At 38.0% G+C, this 12706-nt stretch overlaps 2 protein-coding genes across 4 annotated transcripts in view; both read left to right on the forward strand.

The window, feature by feature from the left end:
* On the forward strand, nt 1-5618 carry GPR21 (G protein-coupled receptor 21; the record flags this gene model as incomplete). The annotated part of the gene is made up of 1 exon (XM_010844098.1): nt 1-5618. A coding segment is annotated over one exon (1029 nt), but the record flags the coding sequence as incomplete, so codon positions are not given.
* The window catches only part of RABGAP1 (RAB GTPase activating protein 1), a 170058-nt gene that overhangs the window by 94293 nt on the left and 63059 nt on the right, over nt 1-12706 (forward strand). The gene's annotated exons all lie outside the window — the stretch shown is intronic.

Consider the following 12706-nt stretch of genomic DNA (forward strand, 5'->3'; position numbering starts at 1 on the left):
AATCAGAGCAGCCACTCTTTTTGCCTCTTGGCATTTGGCTACTTGGAAACTGTCAATTTTTGCCTTTTGGAAGTATTGATTATTGTGTTTCTAACTGTGTTGATTATTTCTGGCAACATCATTGTGATTTTTGTATTTCACTGTGCACCTTTGTTGAACCACCATACTACAAGTTACTTTATCCAGACTATGGCATATGCTGACCTCTTGGTTGGGGTAAGCTGCCTGGTCCCTTCTTTATCACTCCTCCACCACCCGCTTCCAGTAGAGGAGTCCTTGACTTGCCAGGTATTTGGTTTTGTAGTATCAGTTCTGAAGAGTGTCTCCATGGCCTCTCTGGCCTGTATCAGCATTGATAGATATATTGCTATCACTAAACCTTTAACCTATAATACCCTGGTTACGCCCTGGAGACTACGTCTGTGTATTTTCCTGATTTGGCTATATTCCACTCTGGTCTTCCTGCCTTCCTTTTTCCACTGGGGCAAACCTGGATATCATGGAGATGTGTTTCAGTGGTGTGCAGAGTCCTGGCACACCGACCCCTACTTCACCCTGTTCATCGTGATGATGTTGTATGCCCCAGCAGCCCTCATTGTGTGCTTCACCTATTTCAACATCTTCCGCATCTGCCAACAGCACACAAAGGAAATCAACGAAAGGCAAGCCCGCTTCAGCAGCCAGAGTGGGGAGACTGGGGAGGTGCAGGCTTGTTCTGATAAGCGTTATGCCATGGTCCTATTCCGAATTACTAGTGTATTTTACATCCTCTGGTTGCCGTACATCATCTACTTCTTATTGGAGAGCTCTACTGGCCACAGCAACCGCTTCGCATCCTTCTTGACCACCTGGCTTGCTATTAGTAATAGTTTCTGCAACTGTGTCATTTATAGTCTTTCCAACAGTGTCTTCCAAAGAGGACTAAAGCGCCTATCAGGGGCCATGTGTACTTCTTGTGCAAGTCAGATGGTAGCTAAGGACCCTTACACAGTTCGGAGCAAAGGCCCTCTTAATGGATTTCATGTCTGAAGTGGTTCAAATATTGAGTTGCTGTGTGTTTTGTGTGTGTGTGTTTCCTTTTTATCTTTTTGTATCTCTAGTTCTCCGGGAAATATGGGACAAAATAATTTAATAATTTGATTCTAAGCAATAGCTGACAAGTGATCCATCCAAAATACCTTGTTAAGTTTGCAGAAATGATTTTTTTAAATGCTTTTGAATTAGAAAAATCAGGACCACGAGGATAAATTGCTGTTCATAATGTCATGGAAGTAACTGTATTTCTCAGACTTAAAAATGAATAAAGCCATATCTAACACCTCTCCAGCTGGCATGACTGAACCTGGTTGTGAAAAGCGTCAGCATTTTTCAAAGTCTTTGTTTTCTTGTTGCTTTTTTGGGTTCTTTCTAGCTGTTTAGGCTTCATGTACAATTGATTTAACAGGGAATATTAAAATACAGTGATGAATTAACTGTATAGTAATTCAGTGATGAATTCCTCATGTATGTCACAGTGTAACTATGCTGCAGGTTTCCATACTGCCATTCAGAAAGCCGAATGTTTTGTCTTATTCTCTTGAGAAAATTCTCAATGCAGTGAATAATGTGAAAACTTAAACATGAATTTTAAATTTGTGTGTTGAATCGTGAAGCAAAAGTGCAGTCAAATTATATAATTTATATAAAAAACTAAAATATATTTTGTGCCATCCTTCACTGAGACCTAAAGAGATGTATGTACTAAAAGTGATTGTGTTCTAGTATTTTTGCCCATGCCTTTGTGTATGTGTGTGTTAAGAATATTTGAGTTAGATTTTTCCTTTATAGCCAAATGCATTTTAATAACCTGAAAAATAATTAAATGACAGGCTGATGGCCTCCACTTTTATAATGGTGAAAATACATTAAAATGTATCTTTAGTTTCTCTGCTCTTTTTATCTAGAGACCTTTTGAAATATTAGAATATCAGGAAGAAAAGCGTCCTAAGCAACTTGAGTCAGAAAATACACTATACATTTAGCTAGTTCTTTTTTTTTAAATAGAAGGCGTTGATTGAGGTGTTCTCTTTGTAGTTAAATGGAATCATCTAATCAAATAGCAACTAATTCTTTTTAAAAGCATTCTTTCAGCTAGTGTTAAGAAATCCATATTTAGTGTTAAGGAATGAGAGAAGTTCTGATTAAATCTCCATTGCTATTCTCTTTCTGGGAAAAAAAACAAACATCATTGGGTTACAGTTCATTTGCTCAAATAGGCTTTTTTTTTTTTTTTTTTCCAGTCAAAATACTAGCAAAATCTATAGAATTAGTAATTGAGAGTGCTGTGTATTTGTATGTATAGTACTGTTTTGTTTCTCAAAGTGGTTATGTTTAGAGCAAGAGGTTTATTTTTCTAAAAGGAAAGAAGGATTTCCCAGCAGCTCCAGGCATAAAGTATTTCCTCTGCTTTCTGCTGGTTTTAATGTTTTGGAAGTCTTCAGGGAACTTACATGATCTCTGCCTTTGGCTAGATGTTGTAATAGGAATGTGACAATAGTGTGCAGTGAGATGGAAGATAGAAGAAAACGAAGGGAAATGGGTTAAAGTGGATTTTTGAGTCCAGGGAAGGACATGGATATTTATAAAACAGACAGATGTGGTTTGGTTTTCCATCATTAAGTTTAAATGTTTATGCTAATACTTGTTCTCTTAAAAATAAAAACGCTTAAGTAGAATGATTTTGAGGTTAAATCTCTAAAATCTAACAGATTTGAAATAAAGGATAGCATTTTACGATGTTAGATTTTAGAGATTTGATTTAACCTCAAAATCATCCTACTTAAGCGTTTTTATTTTTAAGAGAACAAGTATTAGCATAAACATTTAAACTTCAGATTCTGAGTTCTTCCCAAAAGCTTGAAAATTTGGTTCTGAATTATTTCAAAATTTAGAACTCATATTGAAATTGCGAGTTATGTTAACAGTGGCTTTAAGTTGCCATTTGAAGTAGAAAACCTTTTCTGTTAGATTCTGAAAAATAGCTGTATATAATTTCCCTTTATTTAAGTGGCACAGATTTTTTTTTTATTTCCCTTTTTCATGTATATATTAAAGAATGTAAACTGTTCAAATTGGCACAGTTTGCTTGTCAGTTTTTAGTTCTACCAATATGGTAATCATAAAGATTAATTTGTATAGAAAACTGATGTCAAATCTACTAATTAGTCAGTTAGCATCAGTTTTTACTTTTGGGAGGACTCAGCCCTTTTAATTTTTTCTTGCAGTAGGGTTCTGTCTTAGAGAAACAGGTTTTTGGTAAAGATTTTGTGGAAATTTCATGGAGATGAGGAAATCTGTTTAATTTTCTGGAAATGGCTAATCACGCTGATATTTTAATGACTGGAAAGGCAGCAGTTCTTTTAATAAGAGCTTTTGTTAATAGATTTTTATATTTTTTCCCTAATATCAAATTTAGATGTTGTCAGAGGTCCCCCCTCCCCCAGATTAGAACCTCTATCAATGTCCCAGCCTAAAACTAAAGTAGAAATTAAGTAGATTTAGTAATTTTAAAGAAAAACAAAGCACCACCACCACCACCCCCCACCCGCCATGAGGCTTGCTTAATATCAGGTGTCTTTCCAGTTGGACCTTGTAAAGGCTAAGGTTTCTTCCAGGTATCAGTTCTGTTCTCATATTCGTTATCTATACTGCTTTTAAATTTTTGTTTTCTTGTGGTATGTGCATGCTGGGGAGAAGAGATGTGTCTGGATACAATCATACAGTCTTGGGGCAGTTTCTCTGTGATACATTTGCAGTTCATATGTATTTATAAGTAACCTTTTCATCCTGGCCTATTTATTGCAACATTTAATGACATTTTGTTTAAATACTGGTCTTAACTGGTTGAGAATGATAAAAAGTATTAGAGTCAGTCACCCTAGGCTTTGGCAAGACAGCCTATTTAACTTTATATGGTATATGACTAATACCAGAGGAAGTGTAAGCTTTTTGTGATTGTGTTGAAATTATTTCATAGGAAATTTAAAAATGAGACTGTACTAATTGTATCTGTAATTAATTGTGTTTTTAATACAATGATTTCACTGAAAGTGTGTTTTTTGCTCTTAGAGTGGAAAAGCAATTACAAAAGGACAATTATTCCACTTAAATGAAAAAATTGTCTTACAGCAGAATGGCTATTTGCATTTTTCATGGACCAGTTAATTCTTACCCTAAATCACATTTTGAAAAGAATTTTCTTTAAGGTTTATTGCTGGCTAAATACTTTTTTGAGCCTTTTAAATGACTTTTCCTTTTTACTTGAATAATGGTCTCAGTATTTTAAGGATTGGGAAAACTTGAATTTTTTTGTACTATTAAATGCATTTACTCTTCACCTCTTTGAACTTGAAAATGAAGCAACAGGGTTATGAGTTCCCAGGTAGTATAGTGATTTCTGGGAGTTTCCTCAGCTTTTAATCAAAAGGTTTGATTAAAACATCAGCTTTTGATGATGTTGTAGGAATTTTACTGACTTTGTGTTTTTGTATCATAAAAGACTTGTGAAATAAATTATTGACAAACCAGAATTTATTGCTGTATGAGGAGATTTGGGGAAGTTTAAGGATGGGGAGAATCATGGAATTATGAAAAAATTTTAAAATTTTACGAATGACTTCGTAAGTCATTTGTGTTCATTTTTGTGTACTTTTTCCATTTCAGGTTAAAGTTTTATATTAAATATACATATTATTAATATATTTTGCAGACGCAAGGAATGTTCTAGACTATAAATGAGTCATTTGGCTTTTCTTCAAAATTTAGGTAATAAGGGAATCATGATATGTAAAATGAACTCTGAACAGAGAATCTGTGATTCTGTTACTAATTGACAACATTTTGTAAGGGCTTAGTTTCTTCTATTTATAATAATCCCTTCATCCTTCACAGGGTTACTTTGAGGACTGAATTAGATAATGGATGTAAAAGAACTTTGTAATATGTAAAGTGCTTTGCAAATAAAAATGAATACTATTATTTATCTGCCATAGTTTTATATCTAAGGAAGTTTTACATATTGGTGTGGTATTACCCCACGTAAGATCTTTGAAAGCCAATCCCACATTTAAGTAGAGAGGCATGATAAATTCTCACCTTTCTAAAACGACAGTAGCTTTCAACATAAAATTCAACATAAAACTATTCCATTTACTCCCTATACTTGTTTCTAAAGTCTCTAAAGCTAGGTTCAGTGTCTCTTCATACCTTTATCCCCCAAATCTAACATGGCACCTGGCTTAGTGTGGAAGTTTTGTTAAGTTTTACAGAACTAATGAATGACCCTTTGTAATGATCACTTCTAGTCACTATTATAACTTCTTGACATTATAGAGCAGTGATGGTCAAAGGGTATTCCGAAGCCCATTAGCAGTTTTTCATATGGTCAAGGCCATTCTAGACTCTAAATAGTAAACATCCTTCTTTGTACCAAGAACTAGTGTGGGAATGTGTGTGATTTATATGCTAGGTAACTTTACTCCTGGAAATTCAGTAGCCTTGGCCAACGGACTATTTGTTATTGTTATTTAGTTGCTAAATTGTGTCTGACTCTGTTAGGACCCCCATAGACTGTAGCCCACCACTAGGCTCCTGTGTCCATGGGATTTCCCAAGCAAGAATACTGGAGTGGGTTGCCATTTCCTTCTCCAAAGGATCTTTCTGACCCAGGGATCATACCCACATCTCCTGCATTGGCAGACAGATTCTTTACCACTGAGCCACTAGGGAAGCCCCAGGGAATTTAACTGTCAGACTGCCAGTTTCTCACAGTATGTACAAGATTTTGGCTTTAGATCAACATAAGGTATGCTGTAAAAATCAGCCACAATGAAAAAAGCACAATAGAATAGGACAGCTTGGTGAAAGAAATTGTTCTGATTCTTTGGTTTTGCTTTTTTTTTTTCCTCTTAGTCTTTATCACTTTTCCATCTTTCCTTCCTTTCTTTTCTTAACACACTGTTGGTCATGTATTCAGACTGAAGTGCTTATGGTACTGCTATTGTTGTTCAATCGTTAAGTCATGTCTGACTCTGTGACCCCATGGACTGCAGCACAAAGGCTCCTCTGTCCTCCACTGTCTCCCGGAGTTTACCCAACTTTATGTCCATTGAGTCGCTGACATATCTAAGCATCTCATCCTCTGCCACCTCCTTCTCCTCTGGCCTTTAATCTTTCCCAGCATCAAGGTCTTTTCCAGTGAGTCGGCTCTTTGCGTCAGGTGGCCAAAAAGTATTGGAGCTTTAGCATCAGCATCAGTCCCTCCAATTAATATTCAGGGTTGATTTCCTTTAGGATTGACTGGTTTGATCTCTTTGCAGTCCAAAGGACTTTGAAGAGTCTTCTCCAGCACCAGAGCCTCAGTTTTTTGGCACTTAGCCTTTTATATGGTCCAGCTCTCACGTCTGTACATGATTATTGGAAAAATAGCTTTGACTTTATGGATCTTTGTCAACAAAGTGGTATCTCTGCTATTTAATATGCTGTCTAGGTTTATCACAGCTTTTCTTCCAAGGAGCAAGCGTCTGTTAATTTCATGACTACAGTCACTGTGCACAGTGATTTTGGAGCCCAGGTAAAGAAAATCTGTCACTGCTTCCAATTTTTCTTCTATTTGCCATGAAGTAATGGGACCAGATGTCATGATCTTAATTTTTTTAATGTTCAGTTTCAAGCCAACTTTTTCACTCTCTTCTTTCACTCTTATTAAGAGGCTCTTTAGTTCCTCTTCACTTTCTGCCATTAAAATGGTATCATCTGCATATCTGAGGTTGTTGATATATCTCCCAACAATCCTGATCCCAACTTGTGATTCATCAGCCTGGCATTTCACATGATGTACTCTGCATAGATGTTAAATAAGCAGGGTGACAGTATACAGCTTTGTCGTTCTCCTTTCCCAATGTCAAAGGAGCCCATTGTTCCATATCTGGTTTGAACTGTTGCTTCTTGATTCCCATACAGGTTTCTCAGGAGACAGGTAAGGTGGTCTGTTACTCCTGTCTTTTTAAGAATTTTCCAGTTTGCTGTGATCCATACCGTCAAAGGCATCCACGTAGTCAGTGAAGCAGAAGTAGATGTTTTTCTGGAATTCCCTTGTCTTCTCCATGATCCAACGAATGTTGGCATTTTGATCTCTGGTTCCTCTGCCTTTTTTAAACCCAGCTTGTACATCTGAAAGTTCTTAGTTCACATACTGCTGAAGCCTCGCTGGAGGGATTTTGAGCATAACCTTGGTAGGTAGTGTGCGAAATGAATGCAATTGTGTGGTAGTTTGAAGCTTCTTTGATATTGCTCTTTTTTGAGATTGAAATGAAAACTGACCTTTTCAAGTCCTGTGGCCACTGTTGAGTTTTCCAGTTTGTTGACATATTGAGTGCAGCACTTTCACAGCATCATCTTTTAGGATTTAAAATAGCTCAGCTGAAATTCCATCACCTCTTCTAGCTTTGTTCGGAATAATGCTTCCTAAGGCCCACTAGACTTTGTACTCCAGCGTGTCTGGCTCTAGGTGAGTGATCACACCATTGTGGTTATCTGAGTAATTAACACTTTTTTTGTGCAGTTCTTCTGTATATTCTTGCCACCTCTTCTTAATCTCTTCTGCTTCTGGTAGGTACTTAGCCATTTCTGTCCTTTATTGTGCCCATCCTTGCGTGACATCTTCAATTTTCTTGAAGGGATCTTTTAGTCTTTCCCATTCTGTTGTTTTTCTCTATTTGCATCGTTCATTTAAGAAGGCCTTCTTATCTCTTCTTGCTGTTCTCTGGAATTCTACATTCAGTTGGATAAATCTTTCTGTTTCTTCCTTGCCTTTCACTTCTCTTCTTTCCTCAGCTACTTGTAAAGCCTCCTCAAACAACCAGTTTGCCTTCTTGTATTTCTTTTTCTTTGGAATAATTTTGGTCACTGCCTCCTGTATAGTGTTAGGAACCTCTGTCCATAATTCTTCAGGCAGTCTATCTACCAGATCTCACCCCTTGAGTCTACTTATCACCTCCACTGTATAATCATAAGGGATTTGATTTAGGTCATAACTGAATGGCCCAGTGGTTTTCCCTTCTTTCTTCACTTGAAGCCTGAATTTTGCAGTAAGGAGCTCAGTCAGCTCCCGGTCTTGTTTTTGCTGACTGTGTAGAGCTTCTTCATCTACAAAGAACATAATCAATCTGATTTCAGTATTGACCATCTAGTGATGTCCATGTGTAAAGTTGTCTCTTGGGTTGTTGGAAAAAGGTGTTTGCTGTGACCAGCATGTTTTTTTGACAAAACTGTTAGCCTTTGCTCGGCTCCATTTTGTAATCTAAGGCCAAACTTGCTTGTTATTATGGGCTATCTCTTGACTTTCTACATTTGCATTCCAATTCCCTATAATGAAAAGGACATCTTATTTTGGTGTTAGTTCTAGAAGGTGTTGTAAGTCCTCATAGAACCAGTCAGCTTCAGCTTCTTCATCATCAGTGATTGGGGCATTGACTTGGATTACTGTGATATTGAATGGTTTGCATTGGAAACAAACTGAGCTCATTCTGTCATTTTTGAGATTGCACCCAAGTACTGTGTTTTGGAATCTATTGTTGACTGTGAGGGCTATTCCATTTCTTCTAAGGGATTCTTGCCCACAGGAGTAGATATAATGGTCATGTGAATTAAATTTACCCATTCTGGTCCACTTAGTTCACTGATTCCTAAGATGTCAGTGTTCAGTCTTGCCATCTCCTGCTTGACCACATCCAGCTTGCCTGGATTCATGGGTCTTACATTCCAGGTTCCTATGCAATATTGTTCTTTACAGTATCAGACTTTACTTTCACCATCAGATACATCCACAACTGAGCACCTTTTCCACTTTGGCCCAGACACTTCATTTCTTTCTGGAACTATTAGCAGTTGCCCTCTGGTCTTCCCCAGTAGCATATTGGACACCTTCCGACCTGAGGAGTTAATCTTCAGGTATCATATCTTTTTGCCTTTTCATGCTGTTCCTGGGGTTCTTGTGGCAAGAATACTAGAGTGGGTTGCCATCTCCTCCTCCAGTAGACCACGTTTTGTCAGAACTCTTCACCCTGACCCATCCATTTTGGGTGACACTGCATGGCATGGCATTTTCATTAAGTTACATAAGCCCATTCACCATGACAAGGCTGTGATCCATGAAGGGGATGATAACTGCTGTAGGGTTTGGAAAATTGTATTGTGCCATAACTGGCTTTTAGGGAAAGTTTAAGAAGCAATCAAGAACCTCAGTAGCTAGCTCTATTAAATGCCAGTATTGCTAGCTGGCCTCAGGGATTTAAAGAAGGATCACATGATTACTTTCTTACAGAACTTCATAGTTTTTACATGTTTCATATGGAAAAATTCTGTGATCCGTTTTTCAAAAGGCTTCACAGAGTGACTATCTGGGTAAATTTACCAAGCCTACTGGTTGGACAGTTGGCGTACCATGGATCTGTTTCTTGGGGTGGGTCCGTGTGTGTGGATACGTGCGCACGTCTATGGTCAGTCATGTCCGACTCTTTGCAACTCCATGGGCTGTAGCCCACCAGGGTCCATGGCATTTGCCGGGGTTTAAAATCATGTTACTTCATTAGTTTAAAATAAGAAATCAGTGCTGGCAATAGGGAGCAATCTTTCTCTCTTGATTGGTCTTCATGGGAAGCCAGACCATATTCAGAGTGTTGCTTGGTGAGAATGAAATCTCAGAATATGGTTCTGTAACATGAACATTTCCTGATGTAAGACTAAGCCTGATATTCCACCTCTGTGATCTGAAAACCTGGTCATTGGGATCCTGATGAAAGTTGAAATCATTTTACTTCTAGCACTGACCTTCTAATTGACATATTCTTTAGTTAAATTAACTTCTTTTGTTACTTAGCTTTTACTATATTTCCTTGCAAATTTACAGTCTTACTTCCTAACTCATTCTTTTGAGGTGGTTGTATACCATAAAATTTTGTTTTCTGATTTAATATTCAAAGAGTGGCCTCATTACTTTGTTAGCTTGGGGAAACAACTCATCTTGGTTTTCATAAAGCAAATACGTACTATCTAGTTGGAAAAGCAAGATACATGAAAATACCTATAAAAATTAACAGTATCAGACAGGTAATTAGAAACATTGAATTTTTGAAAGTCATATTATCCCCAAAGGAGACAGGGAACATCATTTGAAAAAAGACATAGATCATTTGGTCTGATTCTCTCTTTACAAATGGGAAAACAGTCCGGTGGCCACATATCCATTTGCGACAATACTCAGACTGCATACTTCCTAATTCGTTGTCCTTTCCTATTATATCTTGTTGTTTTTGCAGAGGGGTTGGAGTTTGGCTTTCTTCAGCCAAGTCCTGAAGAAGACTTAAATAGGCTGATATACGGTGTGTATATGTGCTCGGGTGTGTAATTTTAGGTGCATAAAGCATTATGGGCAACAATATAATTGTTAACAGAGTCGTCTTATGCTTCAGAAGAGTTTTATAAACTTTGTCTTATTTAATCGTTCCAACAGTCTGTGAGCTAGTGACTCATATTATTAACCCCGTTACAAAGATGAGAAATGTGAGATTTGGAGTTGCCAGAGTCAAGCAGTTAATAATAGAAGATATGGGATTCAAACCCAAGTCTTTCTGACTTCAGAATCTACATTGTTACCTCATGTAACTGTCACAGAAACCTATCGGGTAGGGGTTATTTTTTGTTTTATATATGTGTGTGTGTGTGTGTGTGTGTATATATATAGATATATAAAACAGGTGAGGAAACTTAGGTTTAGAGAGATTAAGAAACTTTTATCAATATATCAACTAACTTCTATACTTGGAAAACATGTGACAGACTTCTACTAAATATTAGCAGATTTAGTATGTATGTTTATTTCTGTTAACTCCACAGTCAGTTCAGTTGCTCAGTCATGTCTGACTCTTTGCAACCCCGTGGACTGCAGCATGCCAGGCTTCCATGTCCATCACCAACTCCCAGAGCTTGCTCAAACTCAATGTCCATCCAGTCAGTGATGCCATCCAACCATCTTATCCTCTGTCGTCCCCTTCTCCTCCTGCTTTCAATCTTTCCCAGCATTAAGGTCTTGTCCAAGGAGTCAGTTCTTCGCATCAGGTGGCCACAGTATTGGAGTTTCAGCTTCAGCATTAGTCTTTCCAATGAATATTCAGGACTGATTTCCTTTAGGACTGACTGGTTTGATCCACTACAAAAACAGCAGAAGTATAATACATATGGAAAAAGAGAAGAGGAGCAGAGGTATTGGCAGATGAATGAACCCCCCAAAATTTGGGGTTAAAGATACCCAGCAGACAAGTGGTAACTGACTGCAGAATTGACAAAGCCGAATTCTAAAGTCATGGAGGAGGGACAAAAAAAGTCAAACTAATCTGCCCATAAAACCCAATAAATAGGTGGAAATTAGATTCTTGATATGCCCCTACAGGCAGAGAGTAGCATGAAGCTGAAAATGAAACAATTGTTAGAAAGTTTATTGAAAGCACATTTAGGTACTGTCACCCACTACCTTGATCTCCATCCCAAGCTGGCCCTAGTAGACAATTGGTTTTTCACCATCCCAGCAGAAGACGGGAAAGTTACTCTTCAGAGATTGAACCACAGATGTTCCAGATGCCAGGCCTAGCTGAGAATGTGCCTAAAACACCTTGTTGAAAACCTTAGTGTCAAGAGAATGTCTGCTTGTTAAATAATCAGTATCCTCTTCCTGGGCTTCCCTGGTGGCTCAGTGGTAAGAATATGCCTGCCAATGCAGGGGACATGGGTCCAATCCCTGAGTTGGGAAGATCCCCTGGAGAAGGAAATGGCAACCCACTCCAGTTTCCACTCTTGCCTGGGAAATCCATGGACAGAGGAGTCTGGTGGGCTAGAGTTCAGGGGGCTCACAGAAGAGTCATACACAACTGAGCAACTAAACAACAAAAACATCCTCTTCCCATTATACTTCTAGAATGCTCTTAGTCAACCTTAAACTTTCTAAAGCAGGAGATAAGAGGAGTCCAGCCTGGGGGCCAGTATTTGAGGGCTCTCAGTTCAAATGGACTGGGCAGGCCCATCACTTTAAGTTGATGCCCATCAGTCAGTGAATCCCACTCATGCATCTAAGGCTTCCAGTTGATTTTTATTCCTTATATTTTAATATCAGTAGTCAACCAGAGAAAGTCTTATGAGTAGATTTGAGAATATGTATATTAAATGTGCAAAACCCAAAACAAATCCGAGGAAGCAGAAGCAATGCAAGTCATAGAAGAAAACTTCCCCCCCGCCCCAAAATCAAATATTTATAACTAAATATTTTCAGAGATGGTTTTGCTTCCATTAAAGAAAAGTGAAAGTGAAGTCTCTCAGTCATGTCCGACTCTTTGCCACCCCATGGACTGTAGCCTACCAGGCTCTTCCATCCATGGCATTTTCCAGGCAAGAATACTGGAGTGGGTTGCCATTTCCTTCTCCAGAAGATCTTCCCAACCCAGGGTTTGAACCCGGGTCTCAAGCATTGTAGGCAGACGCTTTACCGTCTGAGCCACCAGGGAAGTCCAAGCATTAAAGAAAATAGGATGCCATTTTAAAAAAAAATAAGAAAGCTCTTGAGATTAAAAATATAATCAGACATTTTTTTAAATTAGAGAAGTTGGAAGATAAAATTGAG

This window comes from Bison bison, unplaced genomic scaffold (genome assembly GCF_000754665.1).
Source record: "Bison bison bison isolate TAMUID 2011002044 unplaced genomic scaffold, Bison_UMD1.0 scf7180017864193, whole genome shotgun sequence".
Lineage (NCBI taxonomy): Eukaryota > Metazoa > Chordata > Mammalia > Artiodactyla > Bovidae > Bison > Bison bison.